The sequence below is a fragment of the Vidua macroura genome, chromosome 3 (assembly GCF_024509145.1).
Source record: "Vidua macroura isolate BioBank_ID:100142 chromosome 3, ASM2450914v1, whole genome shotgun sequence".
Classification (NCBI taxonomy): domain Eukaryota; kingdom Metazoa; phylum Chordata; class Aves; order Passeriformes; family Viduidae; genus Vidua; species Vidua macroura.
This window is the reverse complement of record NC_071573.1, coordinates 38,837,678-38,855,371: the sequence shown is the minus strand read 5'-3', so window position 1 is coordinate 38,855,371 and position 17,694 is coordinate 38,837,678. Positions and strand designations below refer to the sequence as shown.

The window sequence follows — 17,694 nt, the reverse complement described above, 5'->3', positions numbered from 1 at the left end:
CACAGGGCGGGAGAAATGGTCTGTTCAAACTCCAGCTGAAGTTTTTTAAGTCATGTGAAGATTGGAGATGTAAGTTGGTCACTCAGCCTCATTCAGGGAGGGATGCCCAAGACAAATTTGAGGGTTTTTTCTTATGCTTTAGTTTTCAACTACCTGATTTTCCACCTTACCAGGCAAAATTACCTCAGTTCAGCAATGTAAGGAACACACTTTGTTTTCAATGATTCCTAAAAATGACTTGGAACGACTAATGCTCCTCTCCTGCACCATGGATGCTGGCGACTCCAGGTGTGGATGTGGCAGCACCAGTCCGGGAGGAGGAGATGATGCCATTTGGACAGCTGCTCTCTGAACATATTTCTAATCTGAAACAGAGATGGGAATGACCCCTTGCGAGGGCTCTGTAGGAGCCGCCCCTTAGGGATGCGAGGCCGCGTCCCTGACGGCGGGAGCGTTTTCCCGCCCTCGGGGTTGGGCGCTCGCCCCTCGCAGAAGCAGCGATGTTTTCCCTTACACGAAGAGCTATGTCACCCCTCGCTGTCAGGTGTGCTTCCCCTCACAGGAGGAACGATGTTTCCATCCACCGCTGTCGGCTGTTCTCCCCTCACTCGGAGCTCTCTTCGGGGTGCCGTGTCCGCCCCATCCGCACGTGAAGCGGCCGCTTACGCGCTAAGCTTGAGCCTCTCGCGCTCCCGTCCGGGCGCCGCTGGTTCGTGGAGCACCAGCGGCCGCCATAGCGGCTCTTCCTTCGCTGCTGCCATGTCCGCCCCGGCCAAAGCCTCCGGCGCACTCAGATCCGTGGACTACGAAGTGTTCGGGCGGGTGCAAGGTAATGGCGGGCTGAGGGGGCTCCCGGGCGAGGGGTGCCGCGCTGAGGCGGTGGCACCACCGCGCGTGCGCGGGGTGGGAGCGGCCTGAGGGGAGGTGGGAGCAGCCGCCGCCGCCTTCGCAGCGGGACGGGAAAGTTTTTTGGTTGTGAGGCGTTTGTTTTTAAATTTTTAATAGTTGTAAATAGTCCCCCTCCCTAAGGCTCGGCTCCTCCTGCAGCACGGGCTGCTCTGTCCAAAGTAGTTCCCATTCCGCGCACTTGTGCTCCTGGCTTCTGTCAGCGCGGGTGTGTGGAAATGCCCCTCCCGTCCTTCCCATTCACACTGCGGCGTTTTCATTACCTTCTAAATACGTGAATGTATGAATACAATAGTCGTGTGACGAAGGGAAGGCTCAAACACAAGTCCTGTTCTGTAATATTAACGTCACTGAAATTTTCGTAGTAAAACACAACGGGTGACTTGTGTGCACATCATTGCTCTTTTTTATTAACTGAAATTCCTACAGGTGATATGCTTTCACAGGACTTTAATTGCTTTTTTCTTTTTTTTCTTTTTTTAGGTGTTTGTTTCAGGATGGTAAGGCAATGCTGGATTTGCTAGCTACTTTATGGTATAATATTTCCAGTGCTAAAAATAAGGCAGCAGGTCTGTGGAGTGTAAACATATCCAGCCTTTGGTTGGATGGTTATGTACTCTGAGTAGACTTAAAATTGTTTTATATTAAAATGGATTTTTAGAAGCTTAATAATGTGTTGCTTGTGTAGATTGTGGTTTGGATTACTTGTGATGTAACAGTCACAAGAATGTTGTAACGCCTTAATATTTTGAAAGGTTAAATATGAAACAAGGTGTTTTGAGTTTAATTTTTCAAATGGCAATTCAGTGCCTGTAATTCAGGAAGGTTACTGTGGAAAAATGTGGGAAAAAATATGCTGCAAATAAGCACTTTGTGGCTCATACCCTGAGCAAGGGACTCCACCAGCTCTGAAGTGCAGCAGGTGGTTTTGCATTTCACAGAAATCCACGAAACAAGAGGACATAATTCAAGTAAGAATAGTGTTTTTGTCTCAAAATAGTGCCCCATGCTTAATATTCAACTTGAGAGATTTTATGTAAAGTTTATATTGTGAAATAGTGCCAAGTGGAAATGAACAGAGGACTGCAGTAGAGTTTGCCTTGAATTTAGTTATTCTATCAAGATTAAAGGGTAAGTCCAAGCTTGCTGTCCCTTGTTTTGAGCTGACCTGAAGCAGCTCAGTGCCAGTCCTGAGCTGCTCTGCAGTACTGAGGAAAAGGTTTGCCGCTGCATTCCTGTGCTTTTGGGCAAATTAGTTTGGAAAAGCTGCTCATAATCACGTTGGAAAATGCTCTTCATAGTTAGCACTGCTTTTTCATTGGCTACATCACCCCAAAGCATGTTTTCTCTTTTGGAATGGGTCATACAGTCCTGAAGTTTGGCTCTTGATGTTTCTGAGTTTCATCACAACTGTGTGGCTGGGAAACCATAATTTTTAGATATTGCAGAAATATGCTTGTTTTTTTCTAGCTATTAGATTATGGTCTTCGCTGCTGTTTGTCAGTAGAAATGTTGCAGCTGGGGTAGGATTTAAAAGGTGGAAGTCTGGTGGAAAGGATTTGAAAGGGAACTGGGAAGTTTGTACTTGTAGCAGATTTAATGAGTTTAAAAACTGTGGTGATTGAAGGGTCAAATGAGCAGTGATAGAAGCTATGGAAAGGAATAAAGTAGGTACAAGGGAATGGTGTGGGATTAGTAGAGTCCTTTGTAATCAAAATCTTGTTCTTTTTGGAAAATGAGCTGTACCTGCTTCAACTCCAGAGCTGCCAGGAACATCTGAAAGTCTGAGGATGAGCATCACTCATGGATTTTTATTTTTTAAGTGTGGCTTTTACAGCTGGGCAAATGTAGGTGGGGGTTAAGTGTTCTGTCTGTGATGTCTGTGCTGGCACTAACTGTCCTCTTTCATTATTTCCCAAATCAGTACACAGAACAGGAAGCCAAAAAATTAGGAGTGGTTGGCTGGGTTAAGAATACCAGCCAAGGAACCGTGACAGGCCAAGTTCAGGGCCCAGAAGAGAAAGTGAATGAAATGTAAGTATTTCTGTGTTAGGTTTTTTTTTTCCTTACTCTCATTAAAGTCATTCACAAAAGTGTTTTTAATGCAAAGCGACAAGTAGATCCATGTGTCAGTAATGTAACAGTGTTTTTATTCAGCTTTGGAGGTAAGGAGGTGCATTCTTCAAGCTTTGAACAAGTCTTTAGACTTGAAAAATACTGCGTTTTCATTTCTAGTGTCACACAGTTTGTTAATGTATTTCCTTAACGTCCTCATTTCTTGTGAAATGAAAACAAAGTCTTTATTCATGTGACTAAAGATCTGTTTTTTAATTCATCAAAACTTTTCTTGTTAAAAAAACAGAAGAACTTCTTAAAATGCTTTCTCAGTCTGTGCTTAAAAAACATTTTAAAGGATACTTGGTTTAAATACTATGTTTTTTTCTGATTGAAAAAAAACTCCTAATACATAAATACACATTTTAGCCAAGGCCCGCAGTCTCTACCATTTGGAAATGAGTTTTGAAGTATTTTGGTGTCTTTTAAAAAATGGGTAATAATTTTCATTATGAGATTGCCAGTTTCCAGGAGGTTAAAGCTATCACTGAGGAAATGATGCCTGGAAAAACACAAAGCTTGATTGAGTTACTTCCAACTATCATTTTTTGCAAGTGTGTACAGGGAGATTGTTGGGAACTTTAAAAAATCCTTCAGGGGTTTGTTCTCTCAACAAAGAATGAGTGAGGGCAGAACTTTCCTTTTCTAGATGGGAAATTAGCAGTGCACATTCTGCCAACACTTTCCCAAACAGGAATTGCTTCAAAACTGAACTTGGATGAAGACAAGTTGGCTTTATGCACACAAAAGTGTTGCACATTCTAGTCAGGAGATTTAAATGATTTCCAGTCATTTTCCTTGGTTTTGTGCTTAACATGAGGTTACTTATCTCAGGCTGCAAAACATGTACAAAGCCAGAGAATTGTCAGGCATTTTCTTGTATCAAATTTACACTTACTTTTTGTAGGAGTTTGTTAATATCCAGATCTCTTCATGTTTTGTAAATTTCTGTGTTGGTGCCACGTTTTTATTTAACTTGGAACTTTATTTAACTTGGCGAAACTGACCACGTGAGAAACCAGGGTTTGTTTTCTGTTTATTGTCCTACTTTTTGTTTAAAAACACAGATCCAGAAGAAATAAAAAGTTGGTTTTGGTTGTTGCTCCTTTATTTCACGTTGGAAATCAATGTGTTCCTCTGATGTGGGAATAATGTGGCAATGTGAAGTCAAAGTGTGGTTTTTGACCCATGGATTATTAAATTTGGGGTCCTGGAGTAAAATTCTGAAAAAGGAAACTGTCGGAGTCCAGAACATCCCTCTGGCTGCCTTGGCTGTCTCAAGACCCTACCAGGGGGCTCGGGGACCTTGGCAAGAAGTCAGAAACCCCTGTGGCTTAGATTTTAGCCTGTGGGAGAGGCTGCCAACTCTATATGAGGAATTACAAGCCAAAAGGGTTTGAGTAGTGTAATAGGTTAATTGACACAGGGTGAAAAAGTAGAATTTTGGGATTTTTTAGAATGTAATTCAGGGGTACAAGTTGGAGGAATCTGGGCATGTCTTAGCCTTTTCTTCCTTCTTCTTGTCCTCCATGTCCTGCTGTGATGGTGACACTTTTCTGTTGGTTTAAGGTAGAGATTCACTGTTTAACATAGGTGGTGGGCATTGGTAAAAATATGTAAACATATAACACGTAATTTTGAGTATATAATGTGGGAGCTGCCCAAGATACGAGGCCAGACTCCTATGGCTTCTGTACTAGGCGGACCTCGGCAGGTCAGAGAGAAAATATTATAGATAAGGAGAAATAAACAACCTTGAAAACTCGACTTCACATGTTCCAGACCTCTTCTTCAGCTGCTGGGCTAGGGGAACAAGCACTTTCACACTGCTGGGGTCTCACCAGCTGACCCTGACAGGAAACATCTTCCTTGTGCCCTCTGTGCTCTCCAATGTATGGAAAAGGCAGTGAGTTTATTTTTGTCATTAACTTGGTGAAGTTGCTTGTGTGTAAACTGCGCCTTTGAAAGACCTGTATTTTTCTCTACTGGTACTAGTGAATCATGGATCAGAATGGCTTTGAGGTTCTGAAAGGTTTTTTCAGCATTTTTTAATAATGCTATGAATTCATAATGCTGTGTTCTTAGATGTAAATGTTATTTAAAATGCTATTTTTAAAAACCAACAAAATGAGGATTACTTATGCTGTAGGAAATTGATACAAACCAATAACCCTAAACCTGTATTTGTATTCCAAATGTGATAAATCACCAGGAAAAAATTCCATTACCAACTGCCTATGCATGTTCTGGTTTGTGTTTTATCTTTTCAAGACTTAAAGGCGCTGTGATGACACTTGTTAAAAACTTGTATAGCTCCTGCATGGTCAAGGAAACCAAACACTCTGCAGAGGAAGAAGTGCATGAATCAATAGTCATATATTTCAAGAAAGCTTCCTGGTAATGTTTGTTACTCTGTGGGAATCTTTCCAGAACAGTTTGTGCAGTGTCATTTAGACCAGTATTTTCACACTTGCCCCAGCTTTTCAATTAAACATGAAGCACAGAACAGCTTAAAAATCACATGGTGATGGTAAGAAAATTTGTCAGTTGTTTTTGCTGGTTCTGGGTTTCTAATATTAATGTACTTTAGGGGGAAGTAGTAAAGGTGTTTTGATCTGTCCTAAACAATATTTGTCTTTTTATGGTGCTTAATAGAATCAAGAACATGGACTAAAAGGAGTAGGGATGCCATTGTAAAGTACAGGTGTCCTACATGTAAATAGACAAAGCAGTTAAGGGGGAGAAAGAGGAATAAGGGATTGAGAGGACAGTAAAGAGAGGGAAAGTGTAAAAAATGTGGGAAAAAGCCCACGAGGCTCTCCAGTGTTGCCAGAAGCATGGAGTGATTAACAAAGCCTACCTTTGTTCTGGAGCAGGAATGCAGCAGACCTCTAACCCAATGGTTTTCCAGCAGCTCCCCATTTTCTGCCCCTTTATATTCTATTTTTGTATCACCAATTATATTAGGAGGCACAGCCACAATATATCCAGTGCATGCTCAACCTCAAGAAGCATTGGGTTTATATAATTTATTTTTTTGTGCAGGTTGCGAGGTAAGATATAACTTAGGAGGAACAAGAGGATGAGCAGACATCAAATGTAGTCATGCTGAGTTACTTTGGGAGATGCCATGCAAAATAGTTTGCTCTGGAGCAAACAGGTGAGCAGGAGCCTCCTGCCTCTGCAGAAAGCCAGTGTTAAATTTTAAATAAGTGTGAACAGCTGGGGCCTGGGAAGTGCTGCATATGCAAGAAGTCATATCCCTGATTGGACCATTCATTTAGTGTTGAACATGGGTATGAATTTCTTTGGAAGTGCTGTGAGACTGGTTCCTTGACACTCTGTGGTGCTAAGATCTTGAGCCCACTGAAAACTGGCAAAATATACCAACCTCCCCAAGCCTCAGATCGCAGTGGGAATGCAGCTGAGCTGCAGGAAGCCCAAGGGATAGATGAGCACTTTTAGATATTATCCTTTCAATTTTGCATTCAGTTTGGTTTTAATGAAAGCCATCTAGGTTCTCAGGGATTAGGTGACTTTTATGTAAAGTATTTTAAGCAAATTCTTAAATTGAGAGCTCTTGGAGGATGTTTTAGAGGGTGTTTTTAAGAAGTCTTGAGAACCTTCTACCTGTCAGCTTGTTTTGGTATCCCTTGGTTTTTAACTCTAGATGGAGCTGTTAGTTCTGAAGATCCTCAACCATTCATGCTCTGTTTGCAGGGAATCTATTTTTAGACTGTTATGGTAGAATCCATCTTTTTTCTCACTGTATTTCATAGTCCTGTTCTCTTTGCTGCTTCTGCTCTGCACACATCACACCCCTTATCCTTAGATAATAAAAGCTCATTTTCAGAGAGTTTTACCTGTCAAGTCCCAAGAGAAGCAGAGTTGCACCATTTCTGTAACATACTAAGATTTTATGGTAGAGTGGAGGCTTTTTTTTGCCAGCCAAGATATGAACTGATGATTAAAAATGGGGTAGAGGAATGTAGTCCTGTGTTTTATTTAATTTTTTTCCAGGAATACTCACACCACAGGATTTTTCATTATATTATCTTGTGCTATTTCTTCTACTTTCCCCATTAAATAAGGTTGGGGCGTGCATACTCATGGTGGTTGTTGCCAAAGCAACCAGCACTTGAAGGCTGGAAGTTGCTTTCCTGGGAGAATTTTTTTTGAACTTCGATGACAAATTGCTTAGTTATCCACTAAAAAGGTAAGATAAGAGTCTATAGAGTGCCAAATTCAGAATTTACCCCAAAATTCCAAGGCTTCAAATCAGGCTTGAAAATGTGAAATCTTAGGATATTTTTTAGGCACAAGCACAGTGAGTGTTCTTCTTGTCTCTAGAGAAAGGCAGAGTTCTAAATATAGATGGCTTATCTTGGAAATGGGTTTTAATTAGGGAACTAATACTAATTTAATTTGAATGTCATTTTTATTACCAATGTCAGTCAAGAAGAATTAAGATTTAACTGACACAAGACTTAAATTACTGTAGTGTATAAATGCATAGAAGAATCTAGATTTTTACCATGTAGAAGAGGAGAATGAAACTCTGAATTGTTATTATCATATTTGTCATTCTTTCAGTAATCAGGTGTAGCCAAGGTTCTGGTCTGTACCAAGTGACTTTGAATAAATACCTTTTTCCCCAATATAATTTTTAATTGGTTGCAGAGAATAGCCCTTAAATGAAACTAAATGCTACTAAAAATACCTGGGGGGAAAAAAAAATCCAGATCTTAATACCCAATTGATGTTTACTTATAAAATGAACAGATTTCAGTAAATGTTTTGACATTTTTCTCCATTTTAAAAGTATTTTGCTCAAACTAGAAGTGTTGTTTAGGAGAATCCTTAACACTGATTTATATGCAGACTAGTCGGTGAGGCAGAGATGTGCCCCAGGAGGATGGCTGAAATACTCCTGGGATGTGCTGTTCTTGGGAAGCTGACAGTGACAGATTTTGGAGAAAGGGCAGACGGAAATGAAAATCACGTTTTTAAATATTTTTTAAACTTTGTTAAAATGCAAACCAGTGGAGAGGTGTTAGATTTGGTCTCATTTATGATGGTAATGAAGAACAGTTTTTACATTAATCACTGCTGAAGGTGATTTATGGTGTTTCAGCGAATCAATAGCAAATGACAGGAAAATATTATGGGAATTTTATAATTCAGTGTAGCTCCAATAATAAGATTAGTTTTTTTATGTTTGATTATAATTTTTGTTTAAAGGTAAGACTAATGTATACTGGAAAACTAAATTAGGCTATAACTTTTGTGGGTAATAAAATGGTAAATGTGATTCTTTTGCTTTTCATATTGAATGTTTCATATTGAATGTTTCTTCTCTATAATTATTTATTGCTTAAAATTGACAGTCTAAATTGTGAATTATTGTAGTTATTGGTCCTGTAAACGAAATGTACTGAACTGTTACTAATGACGGCCTGGGAGAAACAGGAGTAAACCTTGTTCTTTGAGTTTTTTTAGTCGTATAAAATTAGATGAATGAACTAATTAATTTGTTGTATTCTCTTTAAAAGCCAAGGAATGGGTCAGGTAAGTCAGAACATGGAGCTTTTGGTTACTGAGAATAAAGTGAGTGAGCTGCTTAGCTGAAGGAGAGCTGCATGTGCTTCCAGCAGAAACCCAGAGGCCCAGTGGCTCATCTTGTGCAGTGTCCTAAGGGAATTCCCCTGTCCTCTGTCTCTCTGGAGCCCAGGAAAAGGCTGTGTGCCCCAGGGGCTGAGGGAAGAGATGTCCCTGTGCCCTGAATGTCAGCCAGCCCACCAATGACAGCCAGAAATAGCAGTGGCCTCCTGGCATGGCTCCTCTGCTTTCCACTGTGCTGGATGTGCCTATTCCCTGCAATGGCTTAAACCACAAAAGCTTTTAGCCATGCTTGGGTCTTTCTGGATATAGAATAGTGCCAAAAAAAAAAAAAAAAAAGTTTTCCACACCCTTGTTTCTTCTGCTGGAGTATGAAAATAGCTGCCTTGCATGACCTTGTAGATTACTTTTACAGTAGCTCTGTGGAATTGGAATTCTTTATTAAGTATCTGCTGAAGTGATTTTGTTTATAGAGCATTTACCAGATATTTCTGCATGTAAACAGGTCTGAATTTCTAGGATTTTGGCTCTACAATAAGCAGTGTTAGTGTTTGCATTGTCTTGGAAAGCTCAGAATGGGATGTTGGGCAAGATAGTTCACTTTTCTCCTGTCTCTGGTGGATGCTGCATTAATGCTCCCCACTCCTTTAGCAGTGTTAGGAACCAAGGTGGAGTTTCCTGTGGAATTCCAGACTTTTATTGGCTTTGCTGATGGGTATCTCCGAGAACACTCAATCCCAACATCCCAGCTGCAACAATTAGAAGCAGGAAGGATTTCAAGGCTCTATTGAATTGTACTGTAAACACAGACGAGTTGACCTGTTGTTTGAACACTCAATTTAGGCATTTTACTGTATAACTAGGACTCATGTGCCTTTCTTCCACACTGGGAAGTCAGGCTTCTTTTGGCTCAAAATTAATCTTAACCATAATAACTGTTCTATGAAGGATTGGTTGAGGTTTGTGGGAGACTGATTTCAAAATTAAATTTCTGATGTAATGCATGATTTTTACTGGGAGCTTTTTGTTCACTTGAGCATTTACACATTCTTTAATGCTGATATTTTTTATTATTTAGCCACATGTAATGCTTTTTTATTTCCAAAGTGAAGGTGTTCTGTTATTGCTGATGCTGTAGGATGTGGTGCAGTTCAGTGCCATTCATTTGGCTTTTTGTGCTGAATAAAACGTTTAATGTGTCTTTAGTGCTCTACCACAACACTTAGAGAGACATTAATGAGTAAAATTCAGCTTAAACTAGGATTTTTAATGGCTTTTGTTATTTAGTTTAGCAGGGTGGTTAACTGTGCACACAGTCAAAAATAGATCTTTGGCAACAAACTGCTAATTATCAATAAAAACATGTACTTAATGTCAGTTTCCTGGAAACCTATTCTGGATGTGATGCTTCAAACAAGTTCTGAAAATACAAACCAACTCATGTGACTCTTAAAGAACAACTTCAGAACTGCAATTTTTTTGCTTTCCTTTTGGTGTGCTGATATTTGAAAATTACTGAGCAGGGAACAAGACTGTTATGACCATTTTTCTATCTGAAGAGTGTTATTCTGGGTCTGGAGATTTGTGTTTGTAATCCACAGGACAAAGCAACATTAAACTAATATTAGACTTGCATAATGTGAGGATGAGAAGACCTCTGTGGAGATGCTGCTACTGTCCGCAAAAGGGGTGCCACAAGTGGGCAGATATTCAGGTGAAGCTGCTCCTGGTGGCAAGTCAGGAGGGAATGTTTCCAGGGGTATTAAATCTTGTGTGTAGTACAGCAGGAGCTCTCCCACACGAATGCCAAGGTGTACCCCAAATGGAAAACATTTGGCAGACTTAACCAAGAGCCCTGTGCTGAGGAGGTGGATGCAGTTCTGAATTTGCTGGTGTAATTATGCACAAATTGTGGGTCTTGCTGCTGCTGATTTTATCAACATTGTGATGGTGAAAAGCATCTTCCCTGAGATTTCAGCACTTCCTTAGCCAGATGAATATAGGACTGGAAGCAAAATCTCTGTTCCTTATGCCATGTTAGCCAGAAAGGGAGAGGAAGCTACTTCCAGCTTTTATGGGGAAAGAGCTCTGAAGCCTGTTGATGTTTTGTTTTATTCCTTAATTACTGCTGTTCTACTTTGGTTCATTAACAAGCTGTGTTCAGTTTATTTACCATGTTTTTATCAAAAATGAGTATGTTTCACACTCATGTACTTGAGATACACCATTTGCCAGCAGCAAAAACAATCAAAATTACTTCTGATGCTGCTCTTCCCTCAGCCACTATTGGAGAATTGCAGCAGTAAAAAAAAAAAAAAAAAAGTCTCTCTGGGTGATTTAAGTACATAACTCAATTTTACCTTGTTCTTTTTCCCCAGTTCCTCCCTCCCTCTTCTCCGTAGTCTGACTCTCCACAGAAATACAGTGTTTATTTGTTTAAGATTGTGCCCTGAGATTTTTCCCTTGAACTGTGCTGGATGTCACCAGCTATCCTGCAGAGTTAATATTAGTTTTGGTGTCTTTATGTGGCCCGTCTGAAGGGGGATCCTGGAATCTCTCTAGAAAGAGTCACTTGGAGAAGTCCCTGGTCTGTCAGCCTTTTGCTCTCCAGCTGATTTACTGTAGTCACTCTGTGACTGGATGAAAAGCTTTCTTTTCAAAGCTGGTTTTCTTGAAGATGTTTTTTCCCTAGCTGGGGTGAAACAGCTGACTGGGCTCATCTATAATGAATGCTCTGTTGTGTACCTTCAGTGCTTTCCACTGGTGTTCACATTTATGCTCTGGGCTCTTCCTGCTGCTAAAGGAACAAAGGAAATCAGGCTGCCAAGTGTTCAGAACTTCATGGGGGGCGGGGTGGGGGGAAGGCAGAGTTTTTAACTTAGGAAAAAAAATCAAGCATTAAATTTAATTAATGCCTGATTTAAAACTTGAGCAGTTTCCTTGAACACCCAGTGGACATTCTGGTGGGAGAGGATCCTGGGCAAAGAGTTTTCCTTCCCGTTTTTACTCTAGAGCTGTAGAATTTTAATACGTGCTAGAAAACAAACCCATTTGGAGCAAAATCCCAATCCATTCCTGTTTGCAGATCTCCTAGCAGTTGTTTAATGATGTTTCATTCATTATACATCTGAGCTGGTTTGGAGTACCATAGAGGAGCTCACCTGAAACCATCACACTCTATCAGTGCTGATCCTGAGCCTCTGTCCCTTCTCACTGTATAATAAAAACCCTTCCTTGAAATCAGATTTTAATGTCAATGCTAGGAACTTTTCAGGCAGCACAATTCTACCCCCCTGTTGGTCTGCATAGGGTTAAAATAATCTTTAATTTTAGATGGTTGGTGATTTGCAGGGTAAATTTCAAGAGCTTAGGAGAATGCTTGGCTGAGTATTCTAGGAGGGTTGGAAGAAAGCAGCTGCCTGCAGCCAGTTTCATATCTCCCTGACCTGCCCTGCTTTTCCAGGCTGTGGATCCAGGAGCTGGAGCCTGGAAATTGAGGTCTTCCTTGGCAGTCAGAGGGCTGCGGGGCTCCTTTGTTGGAGTGGAGATTCCCAGCAAACTGCAAATTCAGTTCCTTTTGGAGGTGAATCTGTTCAACCTACAGCAAATCAGTTTTCCAGGGAGTAACACCTGTAACCTGTCTCTGGTTGGGAGTACACGCAGAGATGGAATTTTGCTGCTGCTGCAGATTTCTGTTGCCTGTGCTACTCCCTGCTTTGCTGGAAAAATGCTTGAGCCGTGTCACTCCACCTTGGGGATGGGAAAACACCTTTGCTGTTCATCACAGACATCACTCCTTGTGTCCACCTGTGTTTTAAAAAGCCTTGGCTGGGATGTGATCAAGATCTAATGGATTTCTGTGTTTTCCAGATTTGTCTTGTCCAGCTCACACAACACTTGAGCAGTTTTGTGTCAAGTTCAGCTGTCAGGACCTGCTGTTACCCAGCCTGGGGTGGTTGATCATCTTACTGCAGTCTGTGATGTCCTAAATGCCGAATCAGCAGCAGTGCAGTGCAACTTTAAATACCAGAATTCATATTTGCTTTTTGGTATTTTAGTGAAGCTGAAATTGAGAGCTATGAAGGGACTACCTAAATTTGGAATGAGGGCTTAAACAATATTTGGTAAACACTTTTTAAAGAAATTCCTAGTGCAAATGTGAATTAAAATTGAAGATAATTTTGGTGAGTAGTTACACATGGATTATTCCCATGCTGGACGTGGAGGAATGAGGGCACAGACCAGAGTCAGTACAGTCTCTTATGGCAAATTTGTGATGGAGCTGAGAGGCAGTGTGGGAGTGTTGATACCCAGTCCTATGCTAATCCTTGGAACAGAGTTTGTTCCTGTAAATTGTTGGGGCTCTGTGCATTGGTTAACTAATGTCAGTGAATCACTGTCCAGAATTTCAGGGTGTATTATGTGCTTGTTTAATTTTCAGTAACTGCTTTTGGACTGCTGCAAGCCCTACAGCTGTATTATTGTATCAGTTGATTCTTCTGGCCCAGATGGAATGTTGCTTTCTGCCAGGTCCAGAAGAAATCCATCTTTCTAATCTCAAAATGTTCAGTGAAAAAAAAACTGATAGGCTGGAGTCAGTCAGGACCTTGTTCTGCTTTATCAACATGAAATTCTTACTATCAACAAACAGATAGTAAAATAAAGGAATAGAGCCAGAGAATGAGAATGTGCTATAGGTTTCCATTTGTAAATTAGTACTGAGGGGAGCTAATTGGCTCAGTTGCACAGAAATTCTGATGCTGACTCTGGATTCAAGTTGTTCCCTGTTCCCTTCACCACTCTGCTCTTTGCTCTTCTGGTCCTGTAGTTTAAAACAAAACAAAACTGTTCAACTTTCCTTGTTAGTAGCTATAAAATTCCAGCATGCCCTTTGTAGTTCTCACACACCAGAAGTGAAGCAATTGTTACATGCCAGCTGGCTTTTTTTGTTGTTGTTGTTGTTGTTGTTAAATGCTAGCATTAATAATAATTAATTGGATAATTACATAGAAATTTTTGTTCTGGCTCATGTCCATATGGATAGTATAGGCAGAAAATGCAGTGTGGAGTGGAACATACAAGCAATTAATCAGTTTCAGTGAGTACTTGTAAACAAGGTCAGCTCAGCAGGCATCCAGGAAATATCTTCTGAAATGTGATGCTGTCTTCATTATCCTTTTAGAGGGTGTTGGTGTAGGACCAGAAGAGCGAGCAACAGGATTTCTCTGCCATGCGCTCTGACTACACACAGCAAATTTTGAAGGGCTGGTAGACCCTGAGATGGACATTAAAAAACCCCAGACCTGCTGTATTTTATTAGAACTGTGTATTATTCTCATTTGAAAGCTGCTGTTTTGCCCGAGTTTAGTCACAGTTATGCAGACTAACAAAAACCTATTCAACTTGGTATCTGGTATAATATTTTAGCTAATATCAAATGGGATATTTCTGGTTTGGAATAATAGGAGCGTGTGGAAGGCTGACAACGTAGGTATTTACTGATTCACATGTTGTGAGAAATGCTAAATATTTTGCTTGGTGTTGTTAAATAGAATTTAAAATCATCTTGAGTTTTGTAGTTGTCAGACATGCAAGCCATGCCTGCTGGAGACCTGGGAATTGCCAAGTCTGGAGCACATGGGGCTCAGGCATGAAGCCGTGTGGTGGTGGCAGAGGTGCCTGGGACTAAAAATGTCCCCTGGCCATGTGGGATTGATGTGGGAGGGGATGCTGGAGCTCTGGGATGGTGCTGGGACCTGTGCTAAAAAATCCTTCCTGCTGGAGACCTGCCCAATGCCTTTGCCCTGAGGAAACCACTCTGTGTTATTAGCTCTCCCCTTCCTAATTATCTTCCCAAATGGAGGTAAAAAATGAACTTAATGGCTTTAGCTGGAGTCCTGCAAGGAAATTTGTCTTCTCCCAAGGGGATCAAGTCACTGAGAATGTGACTCCTATAGAAAGGCCTAAAAGTGGTCTGTGTTACCATGGGGTTTGAAAACAGAACTTCCTGAAATTCTCTACATGTTTTTCCAGCTGATGTGGCTTTCCAGAAGGATGACCTTCACCTTGAGATGGATGGCTGAGTGCAGAGTCCAGGTACCTTCAGTGGGATTGTGCCTGTGCATATCTCCCTGACTTGTTATGGGAAACACTTCCCTCACTCCTCTGGCCTATTTAAGTCACAGTGTGTGCTTTGAGATGTGGGGGACTGGCCAGAAGTAGAATATTCTTTGTTCTGGGCCAGATGATCTGTGCTGCCTATCCCAGTGTTTCCAGTGAATAACAGGAATGGATGTGCCAGAGCACTGAAGGCAGGGACTGTGCCTGCCTTGGGTTCTTGGGTTATATGGGGTACTGTCCAAGGCAGCCAAGTGTTTGTTTGCAGGGTGGTTTGCCTGGCAGGCAGCTGTTTATTGTGGCTGTTGTTAGAGAGGACCTCAGAGGACGAAGTGGGAAAGGACAGAGAGTCTGTAGTCAATGATGTGTTGATGCCAATGAAGTTATACCTGGTATGCAGCAAGTGTTAATTTTGAACAGCTGTCTTTAGGTAGGAATAAGTTCTCTAATCCACGCTCTCAAATTAAAGAATGGGCATGTTGTGCTGGTCATGCGATTGGGCAAACCCTTCAGTGGAAGCTGGTGTGGAAAGGGACACAGGTGCCAGAGGCTGCCCAAGGGTGGAACACACAGTCCATTTCCAGGGAGTGTTGATGCCACTTGTTTGGAGCTCTGTGGTTGGTAACCCTGTTCTCAGCCTGCCTCCCTGCTCTTAGTGGATCAGCAGGGAACGTGCTAGTGGCTTTTGGAATTCATCTCAAGGTCACATCTAAATACAGGAGAACAAAAGGGAAGGACTGTGATATATTTCCCCCTAGTCTAGGCAAGAGCAGAGTATCCTCTGTATGGCTTTTATACAGCGATCCTGGGATTTGCTGAAGAGCAATGAATTAGGAGAAGTACTCTAAATGCTGGATAAAAGAAAATATTACTTCTGGTTCAGTAACCAGCTCAAAAAGCAGAGAATAAGATGGGAAGGACAACCAGGTACCTCCATTTTTGTTGGTGATTCTGTCCCTCTGCAAGAGAGGGAAGAGCAGCTGTTTTGACACTAGCAGACACTGAAATCCAGGAGCACTTTTGTGGCTGGCTCCATTCCAGCTTGACAGGAAGCAAGATCCTCTGGAGGCAATTTAAGTTGAATTTTTGGTTATTTTATACCACTGTAATGTGGCAGAGTGACTGGAAGACAAATTCTGTCTTTATGACATTTAAGCTGTCTAGTGATGAATAAAAAGTAGAGCCTCGGGAAGTGGGTTTTCAAATCATATGGGTCTTGATGAAAAGATTTTTTAAGAAAGGTTAAAAATTAAATTCCTCTGGGAGAAAGGTTTATAACTTAAGAAATTATGCCAAGAGGGCTGTTGTTCTAGCAAATAACTTCTGGTGTTTTAGTTGCTGAATAAAAAAAAAGTCTAGAAAGGGAGATTAGTTTTAGCTAATTATGGGGAATTTAGTGGTTTTTAAATCTGTTTTCAGGTGCACTGATAATATTTAATTCACTAATGACTCAGTGATAGCATCTTGATTGACTGCATTGCTAATTAAACATTTGTGACAATACTTGATGTTTTTTGCTCAAGGCCCAAGGCCTCGGTACAAAACTACTCTATAGGAATTGAAATTCTGTTTTAAATAAAGGTTTGTAGCCTTCCATATTGCATTGTTGAGATAATGCCGAAACCCAAAGGCAGGAAAACATCTCAGTTTTGGTGTAATGATCTCAGATTTCAGCTGGTCTCGTGATATTTTGGCAGTTGATTAATAAATCTGAACATGAGGGATTATTACTAATCCTTAGTGAAAAGGAGATAGTAAGAGTATTATGAATAATTTCCAGGTATTTCTTACTCTGTTCAGGTTCATTGCACACTTTGCTGCTTTGGTGTCTAGTTCTCCTAATTAAAAAAATGTTTAAAAAACCCCAATTATGTTCAAGTAAGGCTATGATATATTTAAGTTTTACCTTTTTTTATCAGACCCAGTGTGATGCAGTGTGATGACAAATGAGAAAAAGCAGATCCTGAATCAGTGATGGATCATTTCCTGCAGTCTGTCTTTGGACTGTGGAGGTTTTGTATCTTAGCAGATAGGGATGTAAAATGTAATTCAGACACTCAAGGAAAACAGAACAAGGGTTTTGTTCCAAAACCATGTAACTTGCCCTTATTTTCAGTGTATTTCTGCAGTAGTTACTTGGGGGTAGTCACAGAGCTCTGTTGGACAATTCTCCAGTTAATTTCATGTTGTTAGGTTTCAAACCCAAAACAAAAAACTGACAACATTTGGATTTTTTTCCTTGGGTTCTACCTGTTTGCAGTTTCTGAACATCCTTAGCTTGAGGAGCAAAACTGGATGCATTTGAGATTGGTAGGGTCTTTGGGACTGAGCAAATTCTCCTTAGCTTTCCCTTCAGAATACTGTAGGGTTTAAGAGGTGCCAGGGAACCATTTTCCAGCTGACCTGGTGTGTACAGTGTTGTTACTGTCAGGAAAGTTCAGAGTGGAGCTCACTCCTGTGCCCTTGCAAAAATGGCCCTGGAAGCAGCCCTTGTTTCATTTTTCCAGCTGTATTTGCCATTTCCAGAGCTTATCCCAAAGTCATGGCTCACCTCTGACTCATCGTGCAGAGGTTCCCTGGAGTCCTTAATTTTCCTGAGTCAAAAGAACCCTTGGGTCATATCTACAACAGCACAAACTGTCAGTTGTGTAATGATTAACACATTGGGTCAGTGGCAAACTGAGGAATTGCATTTACTTTTTTTTTTTTTTTTAATATCACCTTCACCATCACTCAGGGCAATAGGCTATCAGGACACAATGAGTAATTTGGTTTGAGACAGAGATGTCCTAATATTATTATGGAAAATGAGTTATGAATGAGTGAGGAATTGTTTGGATGCTTGTCTCTCAGCTTTTAATCTACTATTTTTTAGATATTTCTTTTGTGAAATTATTACAGGCAGGAACCTGAAAAGAGGGCTGAAACAGCCAGGAA

At 40.9% G+C, this 17,694-nt stretch overlaps 1 protein-coding gene across 13 annotated transcripts in view; it reads left to right on the top strand.

The window, feature by feature from the left end:
• The first annotated feature begins 534 nt into the window (after positions 1 to 534).
• Positions 535 to 17,694, top strand: part of ACYP2 (acylphosphatase 2) — a 33,592-nt gene continuing 16,432 nt past the window's right edge. For 3 of the 13 annotated variants that reach the window (XR_008436134.1, XR_008436133.1, XR_008436136.1), the window contains exons 1-5: positions 535 to 829; positions 1,390 to 1,406; positions 2,831 to 2,940; positions 5,293 to 5,418; positions 6,067 to 6,181. Coding sequence is in view for 3 of the 13 variants with exons in the window: in XM_053972611.1 (XP_053828586.1) it covers positions 571 to 829; positions 1,390 to 1,406; positions 2,831 to 2,940; positions 9,292 to 9,352 (447 nt within the window). In the remaining 10 variants the exon portion in view is untranslated. Of the gene's footprint in view, positions 830 to 1,389; positions 1,407 to 2,830; positions 2,941 to 5,292; positions 5,419 to 6,066; positions 6,182 to 7,112; positions 7,238 to 9,291; positions 9,904 to 17,694 lie in introns of those variants that run through there. The other 10 variants (XR_008436132.1, XR_008436129.1, XR_008436138.1 and 7 more) reach the window with 8 other exon arrangements.